Source organism: Pezoporus flaviventris, unplaced genomic scaffold, assembly GCF_033815535.1.
Source record: "Pezoporus flaviventris isolate CSIRO_AGI_PZ_B2104156 unplaced genomic scaffold, CSIRO_AGI_Pfla_v1 ptg000027l, whole genome shotgun sequence".
Classification (NCBI taxonomy): Eukaryota; Metazoa; Chordata; class Aves; order Psittaciformes; family Psittacidae; genus Pezoporus; species Pezoporus flaviventris.
In genome coordinates, this window is record NW_026892575.1 from 82,859 (window position 1) to 107,374 (window position 24,516).

Consider the following 24,516-nt stretch of genomic DNA (forward strand, 5'->3'; position numbering starts at 1 on the left):
TGAAAGCACAACCTGGAAGACGCCTGTTTACACTGACTGGGATATTTATTCTCTTGCTCTCTAGGGCATAATGAATCAGTCTATTCATGATGAACCTCTAGGTGTGTAAGGATTCAAGCACTGGAATACACAGACTTATTAAGTTTAATATTAACTGTCTTTCCTAATTACAATAAATATCAGCAATGGATCACATGGTTAATATGTAGAAGATTATCTACATATTACATGCACAAAATTATCTTCTCAACAAATCTTGCAGGTAAGACAGTAATAAGTCCTTTTTGGGGGGATATCGGCAAAACTGGTTGAAATAGAACACAAAATGTGTGCCTTCTTTACAATAGAGAGAATCTAGTAACATAATCAGACTATCACTATGAAAATGAAAAGAAAAATTATGAAAACAACAACCCAGGAGATAAATTTTGTGCTACTGCTCATGAGATTTCAAAAATTGTATTGGTCTGCCAAAACTAGCCATCAACACAATTAGTTACTGAGACACAAACTCGGTTTTGCTGCCAGAACTAATAATTCACTTTTTCTTTGGCTACTGTTACACAGATACACTGATAAGCACATCCCAGGAGAAGAACTAGAATGTCCACTCTAAAAAGGCATTTCTAAAACCAAAAAGACCCAATTAATTTCATTTACCAGAGTTTTCTGTCAGATGTTACTTATCACTAACAACTAAACATGTTTCTAATACAGCTAAAAGCTTATGTCAACTTTATTTCTTTATAGACCAAGAACATAAAATCCCCAGAAGCAGAAAACTGTGATCTAGAATACAGAGCAGAAATGCTCAAGGCAAAACATCTACTGATATTTCTCACTTTTCAGTCTCTGAAAAAAGCATCTCATTCCCTTCTGCTCTATGAACCTCTCTGGTCACTGTCAGTCATGGAAGACAACCACAGGTACCAATGTTGCCAATGAAGCATCATTTAGACAAAATAGACTTACCACACTTAAATAGGGAGAGATATTTTCCTTATTCTCATCTCCCACTCTTTTTTGATTCTTTTCACTTACATGGCTTTCTAGGCATTCATTTATTAATGAACTCATAAATTATACCCAGCCAAAATAACTAGTCAGATTTTTTTGCAAATCAGAGACCAAAATGTCATCCCAAATCATTAGGGATCTCTTCCCAGTCTGAAAATAAGAAGGTTTCAAAGACAGGATGAAGCAATTATTTGCATTCTGTATTGTTCCACACATATAAGGATGACATATCAGCTCTCACAACATCACCAGGAAGACTTCATTAATTCTGTCTCAGGTATTTTTTAGATGTTTAGCACCTGGAAAAATAGGTCTTTTTAAATGGGAACTGAGACTAAAAGGTTTCTGAGAGAATGAAAATCCCTAGGAAGTGTTTTAACACAAACCTCAGAATTCTCCTTCATGATATGCTGGGAGAAAAGCTGAATTTGTCACATTTGCAGCCCCTGCCAGTTCAACTTGAACAACTGAAAGTTTTCTTTCCAAGCCAGTCAACTAATTAACAAAGAAGCGTGAGTGGAATTTTCTGACAGAGAGGAAAATCCTAGGCTCCATTAACAGGCTCTGTGACTTGAAGCACACGCACTAACAGCACGCGGGACAACAATCAAATAGCATCTAAACGTGTCTTTGAAAAACTTTACTTCTAATGTTTTTCCTTTAGTACCTGCTATGTATCTAGTTGTTTTCATTTATGGCATTCAATAATTACTTCTCTAAGTGACAGAAAACACTCACTGTTCCAAATCTTAAAAGAGCTCCTTGCCAGTCAGTGGTACTAACAACTCTGTGAAACAGGAGATAGAAGTAATCTTTCTGCTAGAATCCATTTAAAATTATTTCTGCTGCTTGATGTAGTGTATTGGCATATATTTAATCAACCTGCATGCAAGACTGGGAGAAGAAAAGGCAGATGTTTGATGGCATTAGCAGGTAGAAATAAAAAGGAACAGATTGACAAGTTTGGATCTAGAGTATAAAAGCATATATAAAAGTATCTTTTGTTCTCTAATACTTCATGAAGAATTTGTAAATTGTTTTTGAATAGGCAAATGACTCCCTGCAATCCTGTTTTCCTGACTCTCGAGAACAGCTTAAATTCTATGAGACAAACTGTGAAAATGAAGTGTAATGCAAATGTGTTGAGTCAAACATTCAAGATAAACATAGAACAAATATACTCCTGGAGTTATGCATACACACTGGTGTTTCTAAAGGTGTCCTTGAAGTCGAAAGTATATCCCTTCTGTTTTGGCAAAGCTTTCCCTAACTGGTTATTTTCTTGCATGGATACCGTATCACCATATCGGTTTAATATATAAGGAATGTGTGTCAATCCATTACTTTAAACCTAACTAATATATTTCAGTAAGCAGACTACTCCTGTAAAATACGGCTTCTTCACAGTCATTAATAACCAGCTCGTTCCATATAATAGCTTTGTTCTTATTTTTTCTAATAAGTGACAAACCAGTTTTTCCCATATCCAATCTCTTGTCCTTAATTTAATTAACTGGAAGCAGTGACTAGCTTATCTTTAATAGTGCACGTTTGAGTGGAATCTACCAATGCTTCCTGTATTATTTTTCTGCCTACTTTTCCCCTGCCCTCATCATCCGGAACCAAGCCTACATGTTATTTTCCTTTGGCCTGCAGTTACAGAAAGCTATTATCTCTGTGGCACGGAAGGGCAAACAGAAATGACAGTGTGTCCTGACCCAGAAACATGTATCATGACTCACCACTGCACTTTCAACTTCCAGTGTCTCATGTCTTCTAAAAAAGTATTTTCTGCCTGTGTATCTCCATAATTAATTAATTCTTAGCAGAGTGCTTACTAAGTAGATCAGAAAAGTGCTGTAGCTGCGGGCTGCATTTATGTTAATTGAGAGGTTAAGTTTCACACTAGTCAGCTTCTAACCTTTGTAACAGCAACATTTGAACAGAGAATCAATGTTCATCACATATATTGCCAAAATACTTTCCCATGTCTGATACTTGATTTGAAAACATTAAGATACCATTCCCCTAAAAAGAAACAGCTTATTGAAATTTGATAGAACACATACCATTCTGAGATTAGAGCTCCTAGTAAATGGACTGAGTCACAAAAGCTCACAGAGATGTTGAGATACAGCCCAGGGGCTTGGCTGTTAGAGGCCAGAACTCAAAATTAGAGGTTTTTAGGCTGAACCACCATCTTTTCACTAAGATGCTGTATGGCACTGAGCGAGTGAAGATATCCGCTGTCTCCTTTGTTATTCATCTATTAAATGACTGTTGTAGCATGAATATTCTCAGCATGCACAAAGGAACATTCTGAAGACTCTAGATGGCAAAACTGTTTAAGCACATATTCAACTGGCAGGCTAGACAAAACAAGCTACATTTCAGAAGCTGTAAAGAAAATAAAAGAAAGTACAGAGCTGAAATAAATTACTTGTTTAATTAAATTCTATTTGTGTAGCTTGAATTTCATGCAGTGTCAATGAATAATATATAGCAATGGAAAATAATTGAGTTTTGCTCACATACTAAGCAGACTTCACAAATGAAGTCTGAGTTCCCTAAAAAAAGACAACTGGGTTACACCATCACTTGCTTATACAGGTAGGAAGGGTAGAATGAATTATGAAGTAATATGAAGTCATGTTAAGCAGCCTTAAATGGAGAAGAAATGTAGATGAAACTACATAGGCATTTGGTAGTAAATTAATTCATATAAGAGCAGGGAGGATCACATAATCAGGTATACACAAGTTTTAGAGAGAAAAAAATTGCAATACTTGATTAATCTTTTGTACTTTCAAGGTATGTTTTATTCCTCTAAGCACATAGCATTGAAATAATTTGGAGTTTTAATTCATATTTACTTCAGCTAAGCATCTTGGGAAAACACTACTGAAAAGTCTTTATTTAAAGTCTCCTAACTCATGCCTCAGTTTTCATCCATTTAGAACTTGAATTCATTATATCTAATGTGAGTGAAGTAGAATGGAAGTGGAATAGCTTCCCCCTTATTTTCCCCAAGTTTTGATAGATATTTTGGCCTTCAACTCTTATAATCTGACCGTGAATGCAGAAGCAAGCTACCCTGAGTTACATGGGTTTTGCTTCTCAGTCTGCTTTCTCTGTATCTCTGTTTTGAAACCTGTTACCTCAGTAAGCCATAGCTCTTTGCATTTTTATATGCTTTGATATCTGCATGAATCTTGTATTAAAGTTGTGTTAGGATTGTTTGTATGCAAAGAAACAAGAGTGAGGAACAGATAAAACATTTAAATTTACTTTGTATAAAGTAAGCACTGTAGTTCAAAGGCAACAGAATCTCACACACAGGAAGAGCAAAGAGTTCTAAGGCAGTATCACAGTTCAGTATGTATGCATAGCTAAGACCTGTGAATAAGGAAAGCAGTTTATGAACAACTGCAAATGAAGTACTGTCAGAGAAACATTCACAGCATCAAAACAAGCAAGCTCTGCACCATAGTGCTGTATGAGCAACCATAGCAAAGGAAACACCAATATGTCGTGGGAGCTTTCAGAGAATGAGTTGTATTTCTCTCTTTATACAATATAATGCTGTAAATTGTTTTATGCTAATGTGAATAAAGTAATTATCTTCTGTTTTTCAGGGTGGGTTATTACTTTGGTAATAAATGAACTTCCACTTTTACCATTTTACTCTAGATAATTCTGCATACCTTGAAGAACTACAGATGCTACAAAATGCTACAAAAGTCCTTGACTTCAAAAAATAGGTGTAGTTTGCTCAGCTGAAGAATCTGTTTTCATCAAGCAGCAAAGACAAAAACCTGCACGTCATTATTATATAATCAGCAAAAAAAAAAAAAAAAACCCCAAAACACCCAGACAAGCATGAGATGGCATTTAGTATTCATAAGAAGGTACCAGCCTGATCTGATATTATTAGATTGCCCTCTTACTATGTTAAAAGTAACTAATGGGTCAATTTTCTGTGTGTCTCACTACAGTGATACATGAAAGGCCTTTTGCCCTAAAGCTAAAATCAGTGATGGGCATAAACAGCTTCTGAAGAAATTGAACCCCCTCTGCTTTAGGGGGTTCACTTATAATTCTGCTATCATGAGTTTGAGATTTCCCATCTCCCCTGTCCTGAATAATGTTCCTATCATTGATATCTAAAAGCATGCATTGAGATGGTAATTTATACGAGAGGATGCGTTTGATGGTTTATAGTACCTGCACCCTTTGCAGTCACAAAGCAGTGCTAAAATCAGGCACATTATGATGGCTTTGCTCTCCCCAAAGCATGGTACAAATTCTGTATGGAGGGTCTTCTTTTGTCCAGTTCTCATCACTGAACTTCTGTTTGATAAGGCTGTGATCTTATGTTTCTACCGTTTTCCTTCGTAACTGTTAACACTGAAAGCTAAGGCAGAGATCAGAAAGTTTGGGAGAACAGCAACATAGGAGAAAATGTTTCTTTTAAAGGACATTACTGTGTCAGCAGGTATTCTATAATGTTACTGTAATGTGATCAGTTGCGCTACACTCCTTTATACTAAGGTTCTTGGGTTTTCCTCAGCAATTTACTATGGAGAAAGGCTCTGGCTTCAAGCCAAGGAAACCTCATATACAAAAATTGTACTTACAACTACACCTGCAGCATCTCTCAAAATTATTCAGAAAAAAAAAAAGAAAAAAGAGTAACTGATAGTTAACAAACCAAATAAAGGTGCATGTCTCTTTCCAGTCAGAAATATTCTATGCACTGCCCATGACATACAATTGTTGAGTCCTCTGATACTCATATCAAGATCCACAGGGCTTGATTCATAAGTGCATTTAATGTCTTGATTCCAGTGATTTCAATCACAGCCGAGTGCCACCGTATATTCCTGGATCTGGGCTACATACAGTTGTTGCATTACTATTTCCTAAGTAAGGAGTTACTAAAGACATTATTGCATTATCACCACAAAACAATGACATGGGGTGACATTCAGTGCCTGCTATAAGGTCTGATCTTTTAATGTTATGGGATTACCCTTTCACTTTTTAAGAGTTAAGCGGCAATTCTATTCCACAGGTTTCAGTATCTTCATCATTCTTACTGGCCCTAGGGCAGTACAGGTCTTTAATACCATCTACTATCTAACAGTGCACTCCTTTAAATCATCTGAGAGACAAGAATGCAACGAATCTCTTGGTACACAACACAGATCTGTAGTCAGGATGTTTTTTCCCTAATCTCACTGATCACACATACGGACCAACACAGCCCAAATCTGAAAACTTTGACACACTGAGATGTTAAAGCCATGGCTTTGGAACAGGTAGAGCCTGAGTGAAAAGGGCCTACAGATAGTTTAATGATGTGACCATGTTTTGCACTGTCATTTTACTGACTGGCAATTCATGGACAAGAATTTCCGAGTTTTGGTTTACACGCCATCAATGCTACTTTCAACTGCTGTAAATCACCAAAGAAGGTGCATATGATTTCTGTGTCCTTCCTATCTGGAGTGTGCATTTTCTTCTGCAATTATAATAAGCTTAAGAAAGCAGAATTTTCACTGAAAAGTGCAACATGTACATTTTTATTCAACACACTATCTTCTGAGAACCTTCAGTTTTCATCCTGCTTAATAATCTAGAATTGTCTACTATGTAAAGCCAAAGTTTCACAGACCCTCAGGAGAATGCTAATGCATAAATGCACACTGCAAATTAATCAGAATGAAGAAGAGTGAGTAACTGCAAATTAAGGATTAAACAAGTAGTAACAAAGAAACAACCAGAAAGCTCAACAAATATTCACTGAGTAATAATTCTCTATCATTTGTAATGAAATGCCATCTTACCAATCAGCTTTTTACTACAGAAGAGATTTTTAAGCATGCACCACCTACAAATTATCTCGTCTTCTAAACACTTGAATGCATAAACAAATAGCTGCAAAAGAGTGAGACATCTCAACAGCAGCTAATTTATTGTATGACTTCACTCATCTCATGATGAGTAATTCCTCAGTTAGAGTTCCACTTTAAAGGATCTATGGATTTTGTTAGTCTCAGTTAATCTTTCTTACATTAATATCATAAAATGGCTCTAATGGCCTACTTGAGAACAGTTTTGACTTTACTAGGATTTATGGAGGTAAATTTGAGATAAAAATTACCCTTTCCAAGCCAACACCAACAGATATTACAGCAATGCAAGCAGTTTTGGTCCATAGCAGTAATCAATACTCTAGATCCTGATCTCCCTTATGTCAGCAATAATTCAATGCACTGAAGTAACTTCTAAGGTTCCATCCAGATAATACAATCAGGCATTTAACACTGAACATCTGTCCCACGGTTAAGGCTCCTCCAATATTTTTCCTTATATTATTTTCATCTTAAATGTAACTTACTAAAGTCATGCTCAACTGTATAGCAGAATAACTAGTCAGAGGACAGATTCTCCCACGAGCCTCTGGAGAGGGTGATATTCTTCCATAGAAACCTATTCAATCATCCATTTTCAAATGCTATGCACAGAGTCAACCTTTCTGACACCATCTAGTTGTAACATTCACAGTTAAAACACGCTGTTATGGGTCAGAAAATATCCTCCTCAAGAAACATATGGGGTATAAACTGGTCATAATTGTTCTATTCTTTCATGAAGACTACTGAGAATGGTGAAATGAAAATGGACCTTGGCAGAAAAATCAAGCTTAAAAGGAAGTGAAAAGAAATAAAAAGTCATACTCTGAAGGGGGAAGACGTTAGAGCTATGGAGTTAAAAAAAGAAACCTCCCAAAACAGAACAAAACCACATAGCAACCTTTCTTCAGTATGGTTCCATTTAGTCCTCAGCTGTGACACATTTTTCTGTGTATCATATTAACTTGAGAGTCAGCCATAAGTTATTTTTATATGCACAAAAATATGTCTCAAAAATAATATGAATAATATTTCAGTAATACTTTGCAATCAACTAAGGACACCTCTAGCACTACAACATCCTTGAAAATACTAGCCAGACATTTCCTTTGTAAATTACCAGATCGCTGATGGAAAGTGAGCAGGCGTGATAAATGAGCTGTAGTTTTCTAGATCGTGCTTTGTAACAGATGTATTTACACATTTCACAATCTACCGGTAGGGATGGTGTGTGTGACTGCCAAATGTTAGATGAAATGTTATCAAACAGAAGTCTTCCAACAAATTCCCATCATGTTGACTATTACAATCCTGCCACGTGTAATTTTTCATGTTCTCGATGAAGATTTTTTAAGCTATCGTTACTATTTTAATCCCTCTCTTACTCACCAATATATGAGAAGTACATGAACACAGAAATTACAGAATGCATAAACACTTGTGCCACTTACATTTTTTAAATACTTCATAGGCTTATTTAGTAATTAAACTAAAAACCTACATCAAAGACCAGAATCTCATCCCACTTCTATTTTACACTTGTCTTCAAAGGGCTCTCTTTCCCTTGCAGACAATAGCAGAGGATTTTGTCTTGCCTGAGCCAGCAGCTCTTTATCACAACATCTGATTTTCCTTAATCAGTTCCATGGTGAGAATCAGCCAGTCCCATGCTGTTAACCCCCACTGCTACTGAGGGTCAGTGTGGCACAAGGCAGACATTTTAGAGAAACAGGAAAACATTCCTGGGGAAGCTGCCATTCCTCTCTGTTTTGCTGGAGAGGACCAGAGCCCATATCCTGCTGGACCATTTGCATCTCCTGTACCACAAAAGTGGCATATTGGTGTACATGGGGGCAGATGTAGTGATGGCATGAAGAGACATACAGTTCCCACATTAGCACAACCTGAAGGCAGTACATGCCTTGCCATATAACCTGGCTCCAGCACATACCAGCCGCAGCAAGCATTCAGTGCATCCTGCTCAAAGAACTGAAATAGGCAGGACACAACTCAAGGTATCTTACCTGTGTCCATGACAATGGTGGTGCTGTAATGCCACTGGAATAATGAACAACACGCTGGATCGAAACCCTGCCCATAGGGCACTCAAAATCTTAGTAAGATACAACAGTATTTATTTATTAAGTCTCATGGTTACTATTCTCTCATGGACGCATGGTAATATCAGCTGATAGGTCCAGACACAGAGTTTTGTCGTAGCACCTTCCGAACAGCAACCACGCAGACACAACCACAACCAACATTCAGCAGAACTCTTACAGATCATGCATCTTAAGTGATATGCCAGGCTCAGTGGCTTCACAAACATATAAACCACAAATACTAATGTGGCAGTACTACTATAATCATGCTCTTTCTTTATATGTTAAAGTGTGTGCACACCTCCAAAAATACTTATGCTCATTTATCAGCATCTTAAGTATACAGGTCTCAGAAACAGTGTTTATAGTCAAGCAGATTATAATTGAGCAGGCTATGATCAGATTAGTTTCCTTACGTGTCTTTAAGGGGAGCTGAGCAGTTAGAAGGCAAAAAAAGAACCAAAACCCTCACACCCCACAGATGAGTCTTACATTAAAAATGATTTCTCATTTGACTGCTTGTGATACATTTTCAGTATTTTTCTGAAAACTTCCAAGCTTCCATTTGCTAGCAAACATGTAACACTGAAACCAAAGTTTATATGTTAGATCTTTTCCTCAGAATAGATTTAGGAGATTTAAGTTGGTTTTAATTATGTTTGCATTTGACATCAGACTTGTTAGCTTCATGCTTCATGCACTTAGAAGACAATTTTCTGAGAGTGTAAAACCACATTTCTTCATAGTCTCTTCAACTTTCCCCAGAGAATTTGAAACTGAAGACACATTTATTATAGAAATGCGTGGACAACTCTGGATCATGAAGTTCTGAATAATGGGGGCTTTGGAGACAACTTGCACACAAACTAAAAAAGCAGAATACATTAATAACTAGAAAACACATTTAAAATTCATTTTACATCTAAAAATGCATATATTTCAAAAATACCAAAATGAGGAAATAAATTTTGCTCCTACCTCTTCCAAAGCCCATAATGAATCAACCACAGGCTTGATCTTCTTCCTGTTATACAGATCTAGGAGTTTGTCCATCACACCCTTGATGAGACCACTTCGATTCTGTTTGAAAAGCAGATTCAACAGGGAAAATCCAGCAATGACTTTGTTCTCCTCATACAGCTTGATAGGATTTACTTTCTCAACCTGCCACCACTGGAAAGCAATAAACAACAGCAGGGTTAGAAAAACAGTTTCCAAGAAATGCACAGGGAAGTTCACAAGAAATCTGTCTGGGCAGATGTGATACGCGACTCATCCCTCAGATCTGAAGTAGCAGCCAAGAGAAGCCAGAAGGATTTTATTTAAGGAAAAGGCACAAAAGCTGACTGACAAGGAGGAAATAAAACAGACTTGTGTGGCACGAGATTAGGGTGTTTGAACAGTGAACAGATCTGGCTTTAGGAAGTGGATCTAAAAGTAAGGAATCTGGACCTCCCTTACTACTTCTGCTACCCTTCTGTTATCTCAAGAGAGCCATGCCAGCTTCCTAAATGTTTGCAAGCATCTCTTGACTACTACTCTTCTCTCAAATAGAGGAAACTATGCACTGCTTATCAGCCTTCATTTACTTGTCACCCATTATTATGTTCGTGATATTTGAGCAAGCATAACAACTCACGTCATTTAGCACAAGAGCATCCTTGAGACTGAGATCCCACTTCTTAGCAAGTTTTATCTGAATGAGTCAATATCGGATTAAAATTTTCAGATCACTTTGATGAGTTAATTTTGCAGTATAATTACAAGAAGCTAGTTACATTTTCATATAGAATTTGATATGGTTTTTATTAACTTACTTTATTCATATTTATCCAGTCAATAAATACCAATACTATCTGGAAAACATTTCAGTTGAAATTGATTTCATTGGGCCAACCTACCCTACAAATTCTATGCAACTGCAGATGTTTTATTAACAGTAAAAAAGGCTGCATAGTAAAGATTATCTTGTTTAGTTTATAATCGTATGACAGAAATAAAGATCATGCCACTGCATCCATTTAAAAAACGCAGGAGGCAAGGAAAAGCTATGGTCTTTGAGTTATCTTGTTTTTAACTACATTAAGACTTTTGAAGCCAGTTTCTCCTGGCAAGGGGTTGTTACTGGAAGCTGTAAATCAGCTCTTGGCAGAAATAACATACAATAGATCTTCAGTCAAGATTTCTCCTTCTGTTTTTCTTGTCTCAAGAAATCACTCTCAGTCCAGGTTAACTCATTTCTCACTAGCAGTTTATTTGATACATTTGTCCCTTCTCCAACCTCAGCGATTTCTGAGCAGATTTTTGTTGTTGTAGTAAGATGAAGAAAAACATTTAACATCTGAATTTTGGATTTGTTGGCATCATTAATAAGGAAACAAATGCAACATCTCTCTGATGTCACTTGACACTAACATGGAGAACTGCATTTCTGTATGGAAACTTGTGAAAAGCTGGAAATGACTGGACACTTAAGTCCCATCTTAAAAGATACATCTCCTTCGGCACCTCCTTTAATTCACTGCACTGTCCTGACAGTGTTTTCAAGTATGAGGAACCTATAGGGTACACTTATCCGTAACCATGGATATGATATTTTGCCTGAACCGAATAAATAATGAAGTGGAACTTCTTCATCACATAAGAGATATATGTCTGATAGTTAACAATTTAAATATGCATTGTACACAGATCCAGTTCCTGTCCAGGTGTCTCATCAGAAGAAAACATGTCAGATCACACCACAGACAGCAGTCTTTTTAGCAACATCAGATGTAGCAACTTAGTAGAGGTTAATGAGAATTATAAAGATGAAAATGCTACAGAAAACACTAAAGTTAGAGTAAAAAGAATTGCAGCACTGGCACACTTACTGATTTTGCAAAACTGAAGAAGCTTTTGGTCTCCCCAGTAACCATGTTAGATGAACCTGTAAAGGATAAGTACATTCATACACAACTTACTACATGCTGACAAGAAGACCATTTATGTAAAATCATTTCCATGGTTCATATATAAGTAAAAAAAAACCCAAACATTTTCCCAGGCTTAAAAGGGATTAGTAGACATCATTATACTTTGGCATAAATAACAAAGAGGCCAAGGTGACTGAACCCTACAAGTTTGCAGGTATTCTGAGATGACAAAAATAATCTATCATCCAAAACCAGGAACAAGTTAAATGTGACACCAAAGCTCTTCTATGTCTACTTCTCTGCAGCTAAATGCCATTTGTCTCTGGCAGACTATTATTTAGCAGCAATCATCATGCACTTGTCCTTTCTCTGTATCTACAGATACATTTATCTGACCACTACATGTGTGAACATACACATGTTGTACACTACAACATGTCAGCAAATGTAATGACAATTCACTGGCAGGGACTTCATTACGAAAACACTAACGGGTTGGCTTGTACAGCCCAAGCAGATACCCGAGTGGCAATGGGTTTGTTATTGCCACCCTGCCAGCTAGATGAAAGCCCAAGGAAGTAGTCATGCTCATTCATAATGCCACTGCACCTTCCACTTCCATACAGATATATTTTTCATTTCAAAAGTTTAGCAATCCCTTCAGCTGTCCTCCTACAAAAGCTTGGCCTGTTTTATCAACACATAACATGGCAACCTGGCAGAACTGCAGGGAAGACACATTTGCTTGGTATGTAGAGCAGTCCATGGACATAGATGGATATTTGTGAACAGAAGCCTAAGCTTCAATTGCTCAGTGATGTCAAGTAAATCTGACAGCATTCCTCCTGAAATCTTCCTCCAGTCATCCCTCCCACAAGAACAATATTACAGTTTCCTTGGCCACACTATGACTCCTATGGTGTGTAGAATGAGAGATCCAAGCTTTCTCCTACACTTCTCCTGTATTACCCAATGGTGTTTAACGATCTGAAACACATATTCAGTTTTATTTTGGATTTTTTATTAATTTAAAAGTTTCTCTGTATTACCTATTTTTTCTGAATAATTTAGTCCACACTCAACTTCACCAAATTCCTTGATCGGAAATGGTCAAATTGAGAAAGCATAACATGGTGGCCTCAGTTCTGGAAGGAGTGGCATGGATGATTTTAAGGGATTTTAAGCTTTGCAAAGCTTTAGGTTTGAAATACATACTTGGCTTTTTCCACTCACCATATAAAATGTAAGTCCCAAGCGGTTTGAGAAGACTGAGGCCTTTCCCAGTGTTTTCTCCACAAAGACAGTCCAAAACAATATCTACTCCATCAGCCGAGATTCTAGAAAGCACGGAAGAAATCTCAGTTGGCAATTAGATCCACAGGACTGGTCAGCCAGGATGACACAGGCTGATTGTTAAGATAATACTAACATTTTCAAGGTACTTTAGAAAGAACTCTATGGCTGAGGCTTTGACTACATGAAAACTGTCTTGTCGTCAAAAGATAAATTAATTCAGTGCCGGAATGAAGTGAGTTTGTTGGACTAGCCAACCCACACCTTTCAGGCTTCGAAAAGTGGAAAACCATCTTATTTCCCCTTTTTGAGGGCTTTCAGTAAAATTATGTATCAAAACATAGGTGATAGATGTAAAGTTCTCAAGTGAATGTAAATGTCAGAAAATGTCTCCTTTTTTTTTAGTCAATGAATATCATAAAGAAAAAAGACATTTCTTTTATTCACATCTTATACTCTTTTTCTGAATTCATAACAAAACAGATCTTCTTATCTTAGTTCTTCTCTGATAAAATGAGGTCCTTGTATAATTATTTAAAAAGCCTTCTGCTTCCAACTTTGCATCAACTAGACATCAGAAAAGAGTTAAATCAAGCATAAAGAGAAGTCACCAAGAACCAGAAACCCAGCCCTAAGGATGCAATCACGTCATAGTAGAGAAAGAAGAAAGTATTTACACTATTTCAGTAGCTTGCACATTTAAAATTTTCCAGTAAATAGCTTTGTGAATGCTTTCTGCTGCAGTATAACTGAATTAGAAGTCACAAAGAGAGAAAGCTTTATGGCTTGTAATCTTTCCATTTCCTCACAAAACAAAGGTGATGCTCAGGCATCCACTGGTTACAAACATGAACAAAATCAGACAACCTCACTTTTTGGTACTGCTGCCACATATGAGGTTATAAATTGCTTATATTTAGGCCACTGGATGAGCTTTCACTGTAAATAAATAATGACTTTGCAACCAAACAGCTTTCAGTGGCTTCTATGGTTGAACTGATTCCACATTGGCTGTGAATGTGGAAATGTTCCTATCACCTCTGGGTGGTTTTTTTTTTGTTTGTTCATTTTGTTTCGAGTTTTGGGGAGGGGACTGCTCTGCTGCCTCACCAGGGGTTAGGACTAAGGTTGGTGCTGAAAGCTGATTAATTTTGTCAAGCATTCTTTGTTGCTGAGTTAATGCTTCAAAGCAGGGGTTGCCATAATTCAGTCTTCATCTCACTACAGCAATTTTCCAGGGGCAGGAAAACACTTATTTATGTACACTTCCCCAAGAGAAAGGCTATCGAAGGGCTGAAGAAATGTGCTGCAATTGTGAGCTGTAAAGAAGCGGTAGGGGTGTCATCTGCTAGATGAGTTCTATCTTTTTTTTTGGTGAAACTTCCCATATGGAAAAAAATTTCTTTTGATATAAAACATCTTTTGTTATGGACCATTTCAAATGTTTTCATAAGCCCTTGGGAGTGGTCCAGAAACAGTTGCAAGACGTCCTTCTTCCTCCAACACCAGTCTGGATTGCCAACAGCCCAGGCAAAAGTCTGCTATGCACTGAAGGCTCTCTAAGGGCTAGTGACCCTCATGCTTCTGAGACTTCTGAGACCTGAGACCCTGCACGTCACTCTGAGGAATGTGTAAGTTTGACAGGAAGCCTGTCAACTGTACTATGTTGGCATGCCCCTTTGAGAAATTTCTTGCTTTATGCCCAGCTACATAATCTAGTATTTTGACAGATACAAGATGAAGAGAAAACATTACTCTTATCTGACAAGTAAAATAAAAAAGACATTTCTTACTAAGATTTTTTTATAAATTCTAAATTTTTGCCACCTGTATCAACATCCATATCCAAAAACAGCTAGAAAAATTGTAAAAAAAAAGCATTTGAAAGCATACAAACAGAAACACGTAATGACTTCAACAGAAACACATGATGGCTTCAATAGAAACACATGATGGCTTCAAAAGGCAACAGGATGATTCTAATCTGAATGCAAACAAACAAAATCTAAGGATTTGAAGTTAAAACAGGCATCATGTGCTCTGATATCAATCCCTGGCAGAGGATAAAAGCCTGGACAGATAGAAACACACCAGAGAACTCCAAAACCTGGATAACTTACAGATCCACTGAAAATATCTTACTCTGTGCATTACAGTGGGCTACCACATACGCAGATAACTGTAAAGTACTTCCTTAAGACCTTTATTCTTTTTCACTTAATTTACTTTGCTTTCAACAGCTGTGCAAGAATGAACATGGACTAACAAAGCTTACATTGTTTATAAAAACATAGGGAGATGCTTACTTTCTTGGCCCTTAGAGTGGACAGAAGGAATATATGGAATATATTCCCAAACTCACAAATGTAATCTTTTCCCATAAGTACGACCAGCCTCGTGTCCCTCACAGTACTATACAACCCTTACTCAGAAAAAGAGGAGGTTACCTTTTTACTTCTTGAACATAATCCGCATTTCTGTCAAACAGGTGAGTTACTGAGTCTTTGATTGCTTCATGTTTGAAAGATGAAGCTGTTCCAAAAACAGTGACATTGGGAACAGTTGAACATAGCTGAGCAACAGCTTGACCCTGCAAACATATCCTTATGTTAATTCACTGACATGGAAACTGGTTGACAGACTTCGTAGCAGCGATGCACTTATGACACAGCAAAATCCAAGACATGTGCAAGGACTTCCCAAACCAATTTTGTGAAAGTGCAATGCAGTTCAGCCACAAGAAAAATACATTTTTAAACCAAAAGGTTATGCTGAAGACAAAGCAACTGCCGGGATAAAAGTAATTGAATGTATCAAAAAATGGAGTGGAGAAGAGTTCTTGATCTTTTAACAAAGGCAGGGTAATTTAAGCAAAATGGCATTAATCTACATGGACAACCAAAAATTACTTACAGAGTGCTAGAGAAATGTTTCTCATTTGCTGTTTGTACCCTATGTGCATCTCCCCCTGAGTCCCTTAGGTAATGTCTGCTCTGGGGTAAATGAATACAGAATGCAAGCAGCAAATGAGTCAAAATGGCCTAGAGCATTTATAGGAAAATCATTTTCTTAGTGCATCCCTCCCGCATGTGGGCAGAAATCCTGTGAAGTCAATCAGATGCTATGTCAGTGTTTAGGCAGGACTTGGAGCATTAGAGAATTTGTGCCTTCAAATGTCTGTACTTCTACTTTCCGGTATCAATCCCTGGCAAAGGATAAAAGCCCAGAGGGGTTTACTTTCTGGCTTTAGGTCCCAGAAGGCTTTAACTTCTCTAAGTTTTAACCTCTAATTTCATGAGGCTGAGAGAAGAAGAGAAGCACTGCATAAATATTGAGCCACCCAGATTTCAAAAAAATCCTAACAGGTCGTCCTTTTACAACCCTGGGTTTTGTTTTACTCTTAACACACTAAGAACTGGAAGACAGGCATTTGGTAGTCACATTCTGCCTCCTGTTCTAACCACATTATTCCACTGGAGCTAGCACAGTTACATGGATATGCCCAGAAGCCAGATATGGCACTATAATTCTAAAAATGCCTGACATTCAGCAGATTCTTACTTACATTTACAGCCAAAAGATTGTCATTTGTAAACTGTATGCCTGACCAGTATGATCATCCATGAATAGACACATTTCTGTTCATGTCAACCAGAAATCCTTATTATCAGCATGTAAATACCAGCAATAAGTGCTTGGGTTTTATTTACATAATAATTACATAACCCTGCATACCCTGGGGGCTCTGGCATCCTCACATGTAATGCTGAATATAATTGGGAGTGACAATCCTCTGAGCTGAACATGGCAAGAGAGGACATTATTATTTATATACGGTGGCATCCAGGAGTGTCAGATTGGTTTCCTACTGGATTAGTCAGCAAACAACTACACAGCAAGTATGGGATCCTTTGGACAGGTATCAACAGACGTGGAAGGGACAGCAGGAGAAGGGATGCATTCTCATTCTTACTTTACAGATGAGGAATGGACTAGTACAGCAAATTGAACAACCTGGCCAACAGCTCAGAGAAACTTATAACAGGACCCAGGTATGCAACCTGATTCATAGCATGGTAATACAATACCAAACACAAGTGACCTTTTCTGTTTAAAATCCTCCAACATTTTCTTGCATTGGCATCCCTAATCTCTTAGAATTCACAGGAAACTCTATTCCTGAGGGGCCTCATCTCCCAAGATGTAATGTCTTCAGTGAGCAGCAAGCATTTCACTCTTCTCATACTTCATTTCTCTGTTACTTACCGTCTCATTCTGAAGCCCAGGTTTTAGCCTCCACAAATATTGTGACATAAAATCACAATAAAAAAAAAGTAATCTGGATTTTGTATCTCTCCTTTTCTCAGTCATTTTCACTAACAATCCTCTTTTCTCACTTTCTATGTCTCCCAGAAAGCCATCACCATCACCAACAGTGATATAGGTAAGTCAGGATGTTATAATGTATGCTAGTGGAATTCTGACATTATTGATCTATTCTCTAATTAGTTTTCTGCATTTTCAATCTAACTTGGGAAGATGAGAATGGGAACACTGAATATTTAAAAGGTCAAATATTGGAGTAGAAAACACTTTGATTTTTATCCTGCAGAAGACGATTAACATTTAATAAACTGACAGTCAGGTGAATAGGAGAAATGCACAAAAACCCCAGGATGCACCTAACCTATTTTCCTCCTAACTTGAACTTGTTAGTACACCCCTTGCTCCCACCACAGAGATAAGATTATCTAAAATCCCAGATTAGAATACTTCCCAGCTTTCTGTAGATATTTAAAGCCTAAAACTGACTCATATGACCAGTACTTTTATAATTGGATGAAAAACATCGCTGAAGTATTTCGAGGCTATTCCACAAAACATTCTTCAACAGCTTTCTGAAGATCTTAATTTGACATTGATTCGTACTTATTTTTGTGCAAAGTATTCTTAGGATTTGTATCTCAGAAATCTAGGCATAAAGGCTGATATTGGACATTTCATGCTTTCCGCATTAAAATAGGGGAACTGAACTCAACCTATGAACCCAACCATTTCACTAATTTCTGTGGAATTCGGCTAAGCTTCAAAAGAGTACTGTGGCTACACAAGTCACACTTAAATCTCTTTTCTAATCCCTCAAATCATTTAGCTATCTCTGGATTAGCAGCTACTGTTTAGAGGGCTATACATTCTAATTGCAAGTATGTGAGGCCCCAGTGTTCAGATTGGCCATAGTTCACAAATGAAGTATGCACAAAGAGGGTTGCAGCTAGAAGGAAGAATGTCCTTTTTCCAAGGGTGGTGGAGGGGCAGGCAAGGTATCCATGCCGGTTCCTGTCCCCAGCACACTCACTCATCAGCCAGCACCCTTTGGTCACAGGGGCACACAAGCCTTGTCCTGTCTTTTGGTTTCCAAAGCCCTTCCCCTCCTAAAATCTGCTTTGTGGCAGACACAGAAAAGAGGGCTTTTGCCTTCTCCCTGCCCAGAGAAAACCATATCATCTCTGCTACCAGCTTTCACTGTGGAGACCACACAGATATAGAAGCAAGCACCATGTTATCAGAAATAGCATCTGAACTCTGAAATCAGAAAGTGTAGGAACTCTGAAAGCATTCTTCATGCTTTGAAAAATGAATACTCTTCTCCCATCCAATTTTCATGTAGGATGCAAATTTCTACATGTACATACTGACTGCATTCTTGCTTTGTGAACCTCAGAAAATAAGTAAGTGGCAAAAAATAATTCTCACTTGGACAATTAATTTTACCTTTAGAAGCATTTAGCAGTCTTTGAAAAAAATTATTAATTGCTTCACTGAAGGAACAGATATGGTTACAAAATATTCCCTTAAAATTGAATTAATTTCTTTTAAAATATGCATAATTTATAAACTACTTGTAATGCAGAACTCTACATGGTGAGTCTTCAAAGAAATGAACAACTTGGATTTAAGTGTTGTGCGGAAATGAAGCACATCTCCTAATACTGGATTTGGCATAGAAGCTTGTGTCTCTTCAGCTTCAAAGTCTGTTTGATGGATTCCTTTTCAAGGTGTCCTGGCAATTTATAAAACCAGTGTGACGAACCTAATCTACACATATTATTATTACAGAATTTATTATAAATGGATACCCTTACGTTAGTTTTAGATCCAGTAAAAAGATTGAGATTCCTTTACAGTCCTTTGCTTTAAAACCAAACTTTAAACCTGCAGGACTGGAAACTTCTCCTACTGAGATAATCACATAAAAGAACAAAAAGGTAGATTCTTAAGAAGTAAAAATGTAATAGCTGTTCTGTCCATTTAAATAATTTCAAAATATTAAAAGAATGTCATTGACATTTAAAAGTCAACGTAGAAAGCATGAAAAGAAGAAAACTTCCTAATCTAATTAGCTTAATAATACTGAATTAATGCTGGATGAAATAGAAATAAAGGAGTGGATCTCTGAAAGGTACCTGACCTAATGGCACCAGCCAGACCTCAGCCTGATGTGCAAACTGTGCACTGAATTACAGTAGTTAAACATCCGTATACTTTCAGTAAAGTATCTTTTGTGCTGTTATATAAACTGAGGCCAGCTTTATAGCAAGAGAGAACAAACCATCTAAAAGACACCACCCTGCAGAAATACATCTATTAGAACCAGCCAGAAATTATCACTTCTATGATATATTCTGTAGCCAAAAAAATGTTACAGCATTTAAAAAAAAAAAATTATTCAGACTTAATCTTGTGCAAGAAACTGGTCTGGAACTGAGCATGAGGAGAATTTACATTTCCAGAATGCTTGGATGCAACATAACCATATCTGAGGGTGGTACAAAATACACAAGTATAGTAAGAAAATCGCAAGAGAAGACATCTACTGATCTCCTGGCATCAAGGAAAACTTTAATCTGGTGTCAGAAGTCAGATTTACAACATTCCATCTCCTGAAGGTGTCTTTTTTCCAATTACAGCCAAGGAAATTGGAAACCAAACGCTAAGGCGAACACTGCAGAGTGAATAAACTGAAACGTGACTCTTGAACAAGCCTAAGGCAGCACTTGCTACACTCAGTGCACCACAATTAAGTTTTGGAGTAGAAGGAGGGGAAAGAGAGTCATCATCAGATAATGACCCCTTTTACCCTCAGAATCTCTTATGTTCTACAACAATTAGCAGGGTCTGGGTTTCTTCCTACTCCCTTATACAAAACCATGCAGCTGAGGTGCATCCCAAACCCAGTGCTGAACCTCCACTGGGTGTAAATCCGCTTCAGTTTAGTGGAGATACAACATATCCCAGCTATGATCCTTGTTCAGAAGGTATAAACTCTGTCTGAAAAGGTTAAACAGACAAGGAAGAGTTAAGCACTGCCTGTCTGTGACCTGACCCAGCCAGTGATTCAGAGAAAGGACACATGTCCTCTGGGGAACACAGGTCTTCAGAGGCAACAAGAAAGGCCTTCAGAGCCTTCAGCCTGCTTTGGTCAGGGAAATTGGTTTTTGTGTATGACTGGCAGGCTTTTGAGTTTGATTAACACATCATGCTCTGAGGTAGTGTCTGGAAATAGACTCAGGCATGGCACCGGGACTCTCCTGAGCTGCTGAGAGAGCACATCCATTGCTTCAGAGGCATTCAGCGGTGCAGGGAGCCTCAGTGTTGAGATACCCTGTCTGGCTTTAGGTGAGATAGCTTGGTTACTTAAAGCAGCCTAGACATGGTTACACAGAGCTCTGTGTGAGCTGATTTATTCCCTTCCTTGCGGCTGGAGATGAAGTAAGAGGAAAGCACTTCATCAAATGCTATGAACTGCAAATATGAAAATAGCAGGTGAACTCCTGAGAGGTACTGGGTAAAGACTGCAGCAAAGCAGAAAGCACTAATGCCAGTGTACAGTGTGCTGGCTAGTGTCATCAGAAGAGAGGACTAAATTCTAACTATTCACATTCAAGAAGGACTGACTCAAATACCAGAGTGCTATTTAATGTGCTCCTACCTGCTAGGTGCAGACAGACCTAATACAATCTGCTCATACAATGTTTAAAAGCATCAGGGATGCTGTGATTCCTGTATGAAAAGGCTCTGGCTTTCATGCTAGCTTACTTCTGTTTTACTCCCAACCACGTATCTGCCTGAACCAGTGTCTGTAGGATGACCAAGGAAACAGACATCTGACCTTTCAAAAGAAGAGTATGAACAAACAAATTTACTTTCAGCCTGAAAAATACAGGCTAATAAAAGAGATTTGATTCTGAGCTTGTTCTAGCCATAAACACATACACAGCCTTACCAGAAACGCTTGAAAGAAGCGCCGCAAGAGCAAAGTATAGCTGATTTTAACTAATAGCACCATAAAGACACATTAACTGACCACAAATAAAGTCTGGACATTGAGAAAGAGTTCTCACTGAGCAAGAAAGAGCAGAGAGGATCTGAAGGGATAAACATATGGGTTTTTTTTTAAGGAGAAATTTGATAATTCTCTTGAAAGGGTTCCTATATGCTGCCTGTGACAGCGGGTGACTAGATTTATTAAGAAGTGCCAGATTTTTGTCAGATAAAATATCACCACTTCAGAGATTCAGTTTGGAACACGTCCTCAAATATTTGCAATTTATGCAGGGGAAACACAATAAAAAAGAATGTTTCTGCCAAGCAGTAACCAGTCCTGCCAGGATGACCTAAATCTGTTGCCAAGTCAGATTTACCCTTCAAATTCACACCTGAGAACTGCATCTGTAACTTACTCTGCTTGCACTTCCTTGGCTGCTAAGCCCGAAAAGGAAGGTCAAATCACAGCTTCAGCAGAGTAATTGATGCTACTGCATTAAAGCAGCTTAATTTTAGCATCTGTGAGATCAAAATGTTAAAGAACTGGCAAATAATTCTGCCTTGCATCAGAGGGATTATGTGATGAAATTGAAGCATTTACACAACCTTGGTAAATGACCAAAGTTTTGTGCTCTAAATATTCAGAATAGGAAGTACATAAAGAGAAAACAAACAAGCAAATGAGCATAATGGCTGTCTTTCACAAATCAAAATCCCTGAAAGAATTAATTTTCCAGGTAGATATCAGAGATAGAGACTGGATTTGTTAAATCCAGAAAAGAAGAGCCTAAGGATTCTTTCTGCTGTGTTTTTTTTTTTGTTGTTGTTTGGGGTTTTGGGTCGTCTTTTGGTTGTTTGAGGTTTTTTTGATACCACGATCCTGTATTTATACTAATTCAATAACTAATCCAGGATACAGTTTACAAGTTTACATTAAAAACTTTAAGAACAACTTTATAATCTCATACAAGCCTCTGCTGTGACCTTCACTGAATGTACTGATTTAAAACATTTTAAATAACTAATTGCTTCATAGAGCAGATCAGTGCCAGCGGGGTGCACGTTACTGCTCAGTCTTCTCAGTGTATTTTCTTCAGTTGCCACTTTGCTTCATTTGAAAAGAAAGACCTAGGAGTATATTGTGAAGGGAGTTACTCCACAATTTACAGTCATTTCAAATACTAATTGCAGGGTTTCACAGTGAAGATAGGCCAATGTATGTGCTACAGTAAGTCGTATGTTTTTGCAAAAATCGTATTTCTAAGCATTAATTTCTATGTATGTATAATAGGAAGTGTCTGAAGTTCAGCATTAGCTGACTTTCTCCATATTTTAGGTATCAGTTCAGAAGAACATTTCTGTACCGTTAAGTATTTAAACTCTATCTGTATTACATAATTATATCTTTTGTTAATTATCAAACTGCCCTGCATCTCCATGTAATGGATTAAAGAGATCTGTTAAGCACTCTGCCAAGTAGAAGGCTGAAAGGAGTGCATGACAACTACCATCCTTGTACGATCCTGGTCAGTAGCAGCTCAAGAAATAACAACAGAATGCTTTGCAAGGTATTAACATCTTGTCAAAATCTGACCGAACCATGCAATGCAACTGTGAGCCTGCACCTTGCTTTCCTAGAAGGCCCCTAGAATTTCTCCAGCCTACTTCACAAGTCAGTCTTTATTAACTGCCCCTGTCTCAAGAGGGAAAGAGAGACATGAAAACCAAACAGACCTCCAAAGCAGCCCCCTTTCCAAACAATCCAAATCAACAAGGAAGCCCTAACAAACAAAAGCAAATACAATCTCTCTTTTCAAACCCCCTTCTAAGCACTGAAGCTAGTCCTCCTCTTCAGATGGAAGGCTACAATATACCAACAGTGCCAGAAAGAAGAGTCTATGAGCATCCACCTCCTGGTTCAGAGAGACAAGGTGCTTCCCTACAGCCAGCCACATTTCCTACCATGAAGAGGGAAGACTACATGATGCCCTGACCTTTCAGCTGAGTGGTTCTCATTTGGTTTACAGAGCCGGATTCAAGTTTCTGTAAGAGAGACAGATACGTAAAACTTTTATCAAGATAAGTTATTTTGGTACATTTCCTTCTTCTCTATGTCATTTTCTGATGTCCCCTGGAACTTCTCTGTAAGTAAGCAAACTGACTTATCTAAAGCATCCTGTCAGACATTAAGGATTACCATCACATGCTAACCATACCCCAGGCACAGATGGGAAGACAACTGTTACTTCAGTACTAAAAATACTTAAAACAAAAAATAAAGCCAGAAAAATAAACCGAGGCAAGACATAAGTAGAGAATTTTCCCTGACCTACTGAAAAAGCTGCAGGATCTTCCTGAAGAGGAGAATGAGCCAGGACAAAGAACCTCACAAACATTTTTGAAGCAACAAGTTCTTTTTCATAAACTGCCTGAAGCAGCTAAAATACTGATCTTGCATAATGAGAAAGGAACAATTACAAACTTCTATTCCTTCTAAGGAATATTCTTCTAAGCCTATTGTTTCTTTAAAGTGTTCTGGAATTTCTATGACATTTAGAAACAAACTGGACAGGTTTCCCACTTGCTGAAAGTAGGAATGGGCCTTCAATCTACTAAAAGCAATAGCACAAAAACTACCTCTTCCCATAGAAATTTCAGTGCCAGTTTTCTGTTTTATTAACTAAGAACTTTGTGAGAGTGAATTGTTCAGCTGAGGCTGTTAGATTTTTCAAAGGATTAGCAGACAGATTATTAGACAGGTTTAAAGAGCAACACAGACCCCTCTGAAATCTTTATGTCTCGTTAGCAGAAAGGAAAGCATTCCATGCATCTCCAGAGTGATATTTTACATGTTAGACCTGTCAAGCAATGGGCAAAGTTTTTCCTTCCCAATTCTAGCTATACATGCTTTTCCCTTAAAAGGAACAACAGCCTGCATGAGGCACT

At 37.8% G+C, this 24,516-nt stretch overlaps 1 protein-coding gene across 1 annotated transcript in view; it reads right to left on the reverse strand.

The window, feature by feature from the left end:
* Positions 1–24,516, reverse strand: part of VAT1L (vesicle amine transport 1 like) — a 65,277-nt gene that overhangs the window by 26,232 nt on the left and 14,529 nt on the right. Inside the window, exons 4-7 of the mRNA XM_061458449.1 lie at positions 15,693–15,835; positions 13,186–13,289; positions 11,911–11,966; positions 10,016–10,210 (exon numbers count right to left, since the gene is read on the reverse strand). Of these exons, the coding sequence (XP_061314433.1) occupies positions 10,016–10,210; positions 11,911–11,966; positions 13,186–13,289; positions 15,693–15,835 (498 nt within the window). The remainder of the gene's footprint in view (positions 1–10,015; positions 10,211–11,910; positions 11,967–13,185; positions 13,290–15,692; positions 15,836–24,516) is intronic.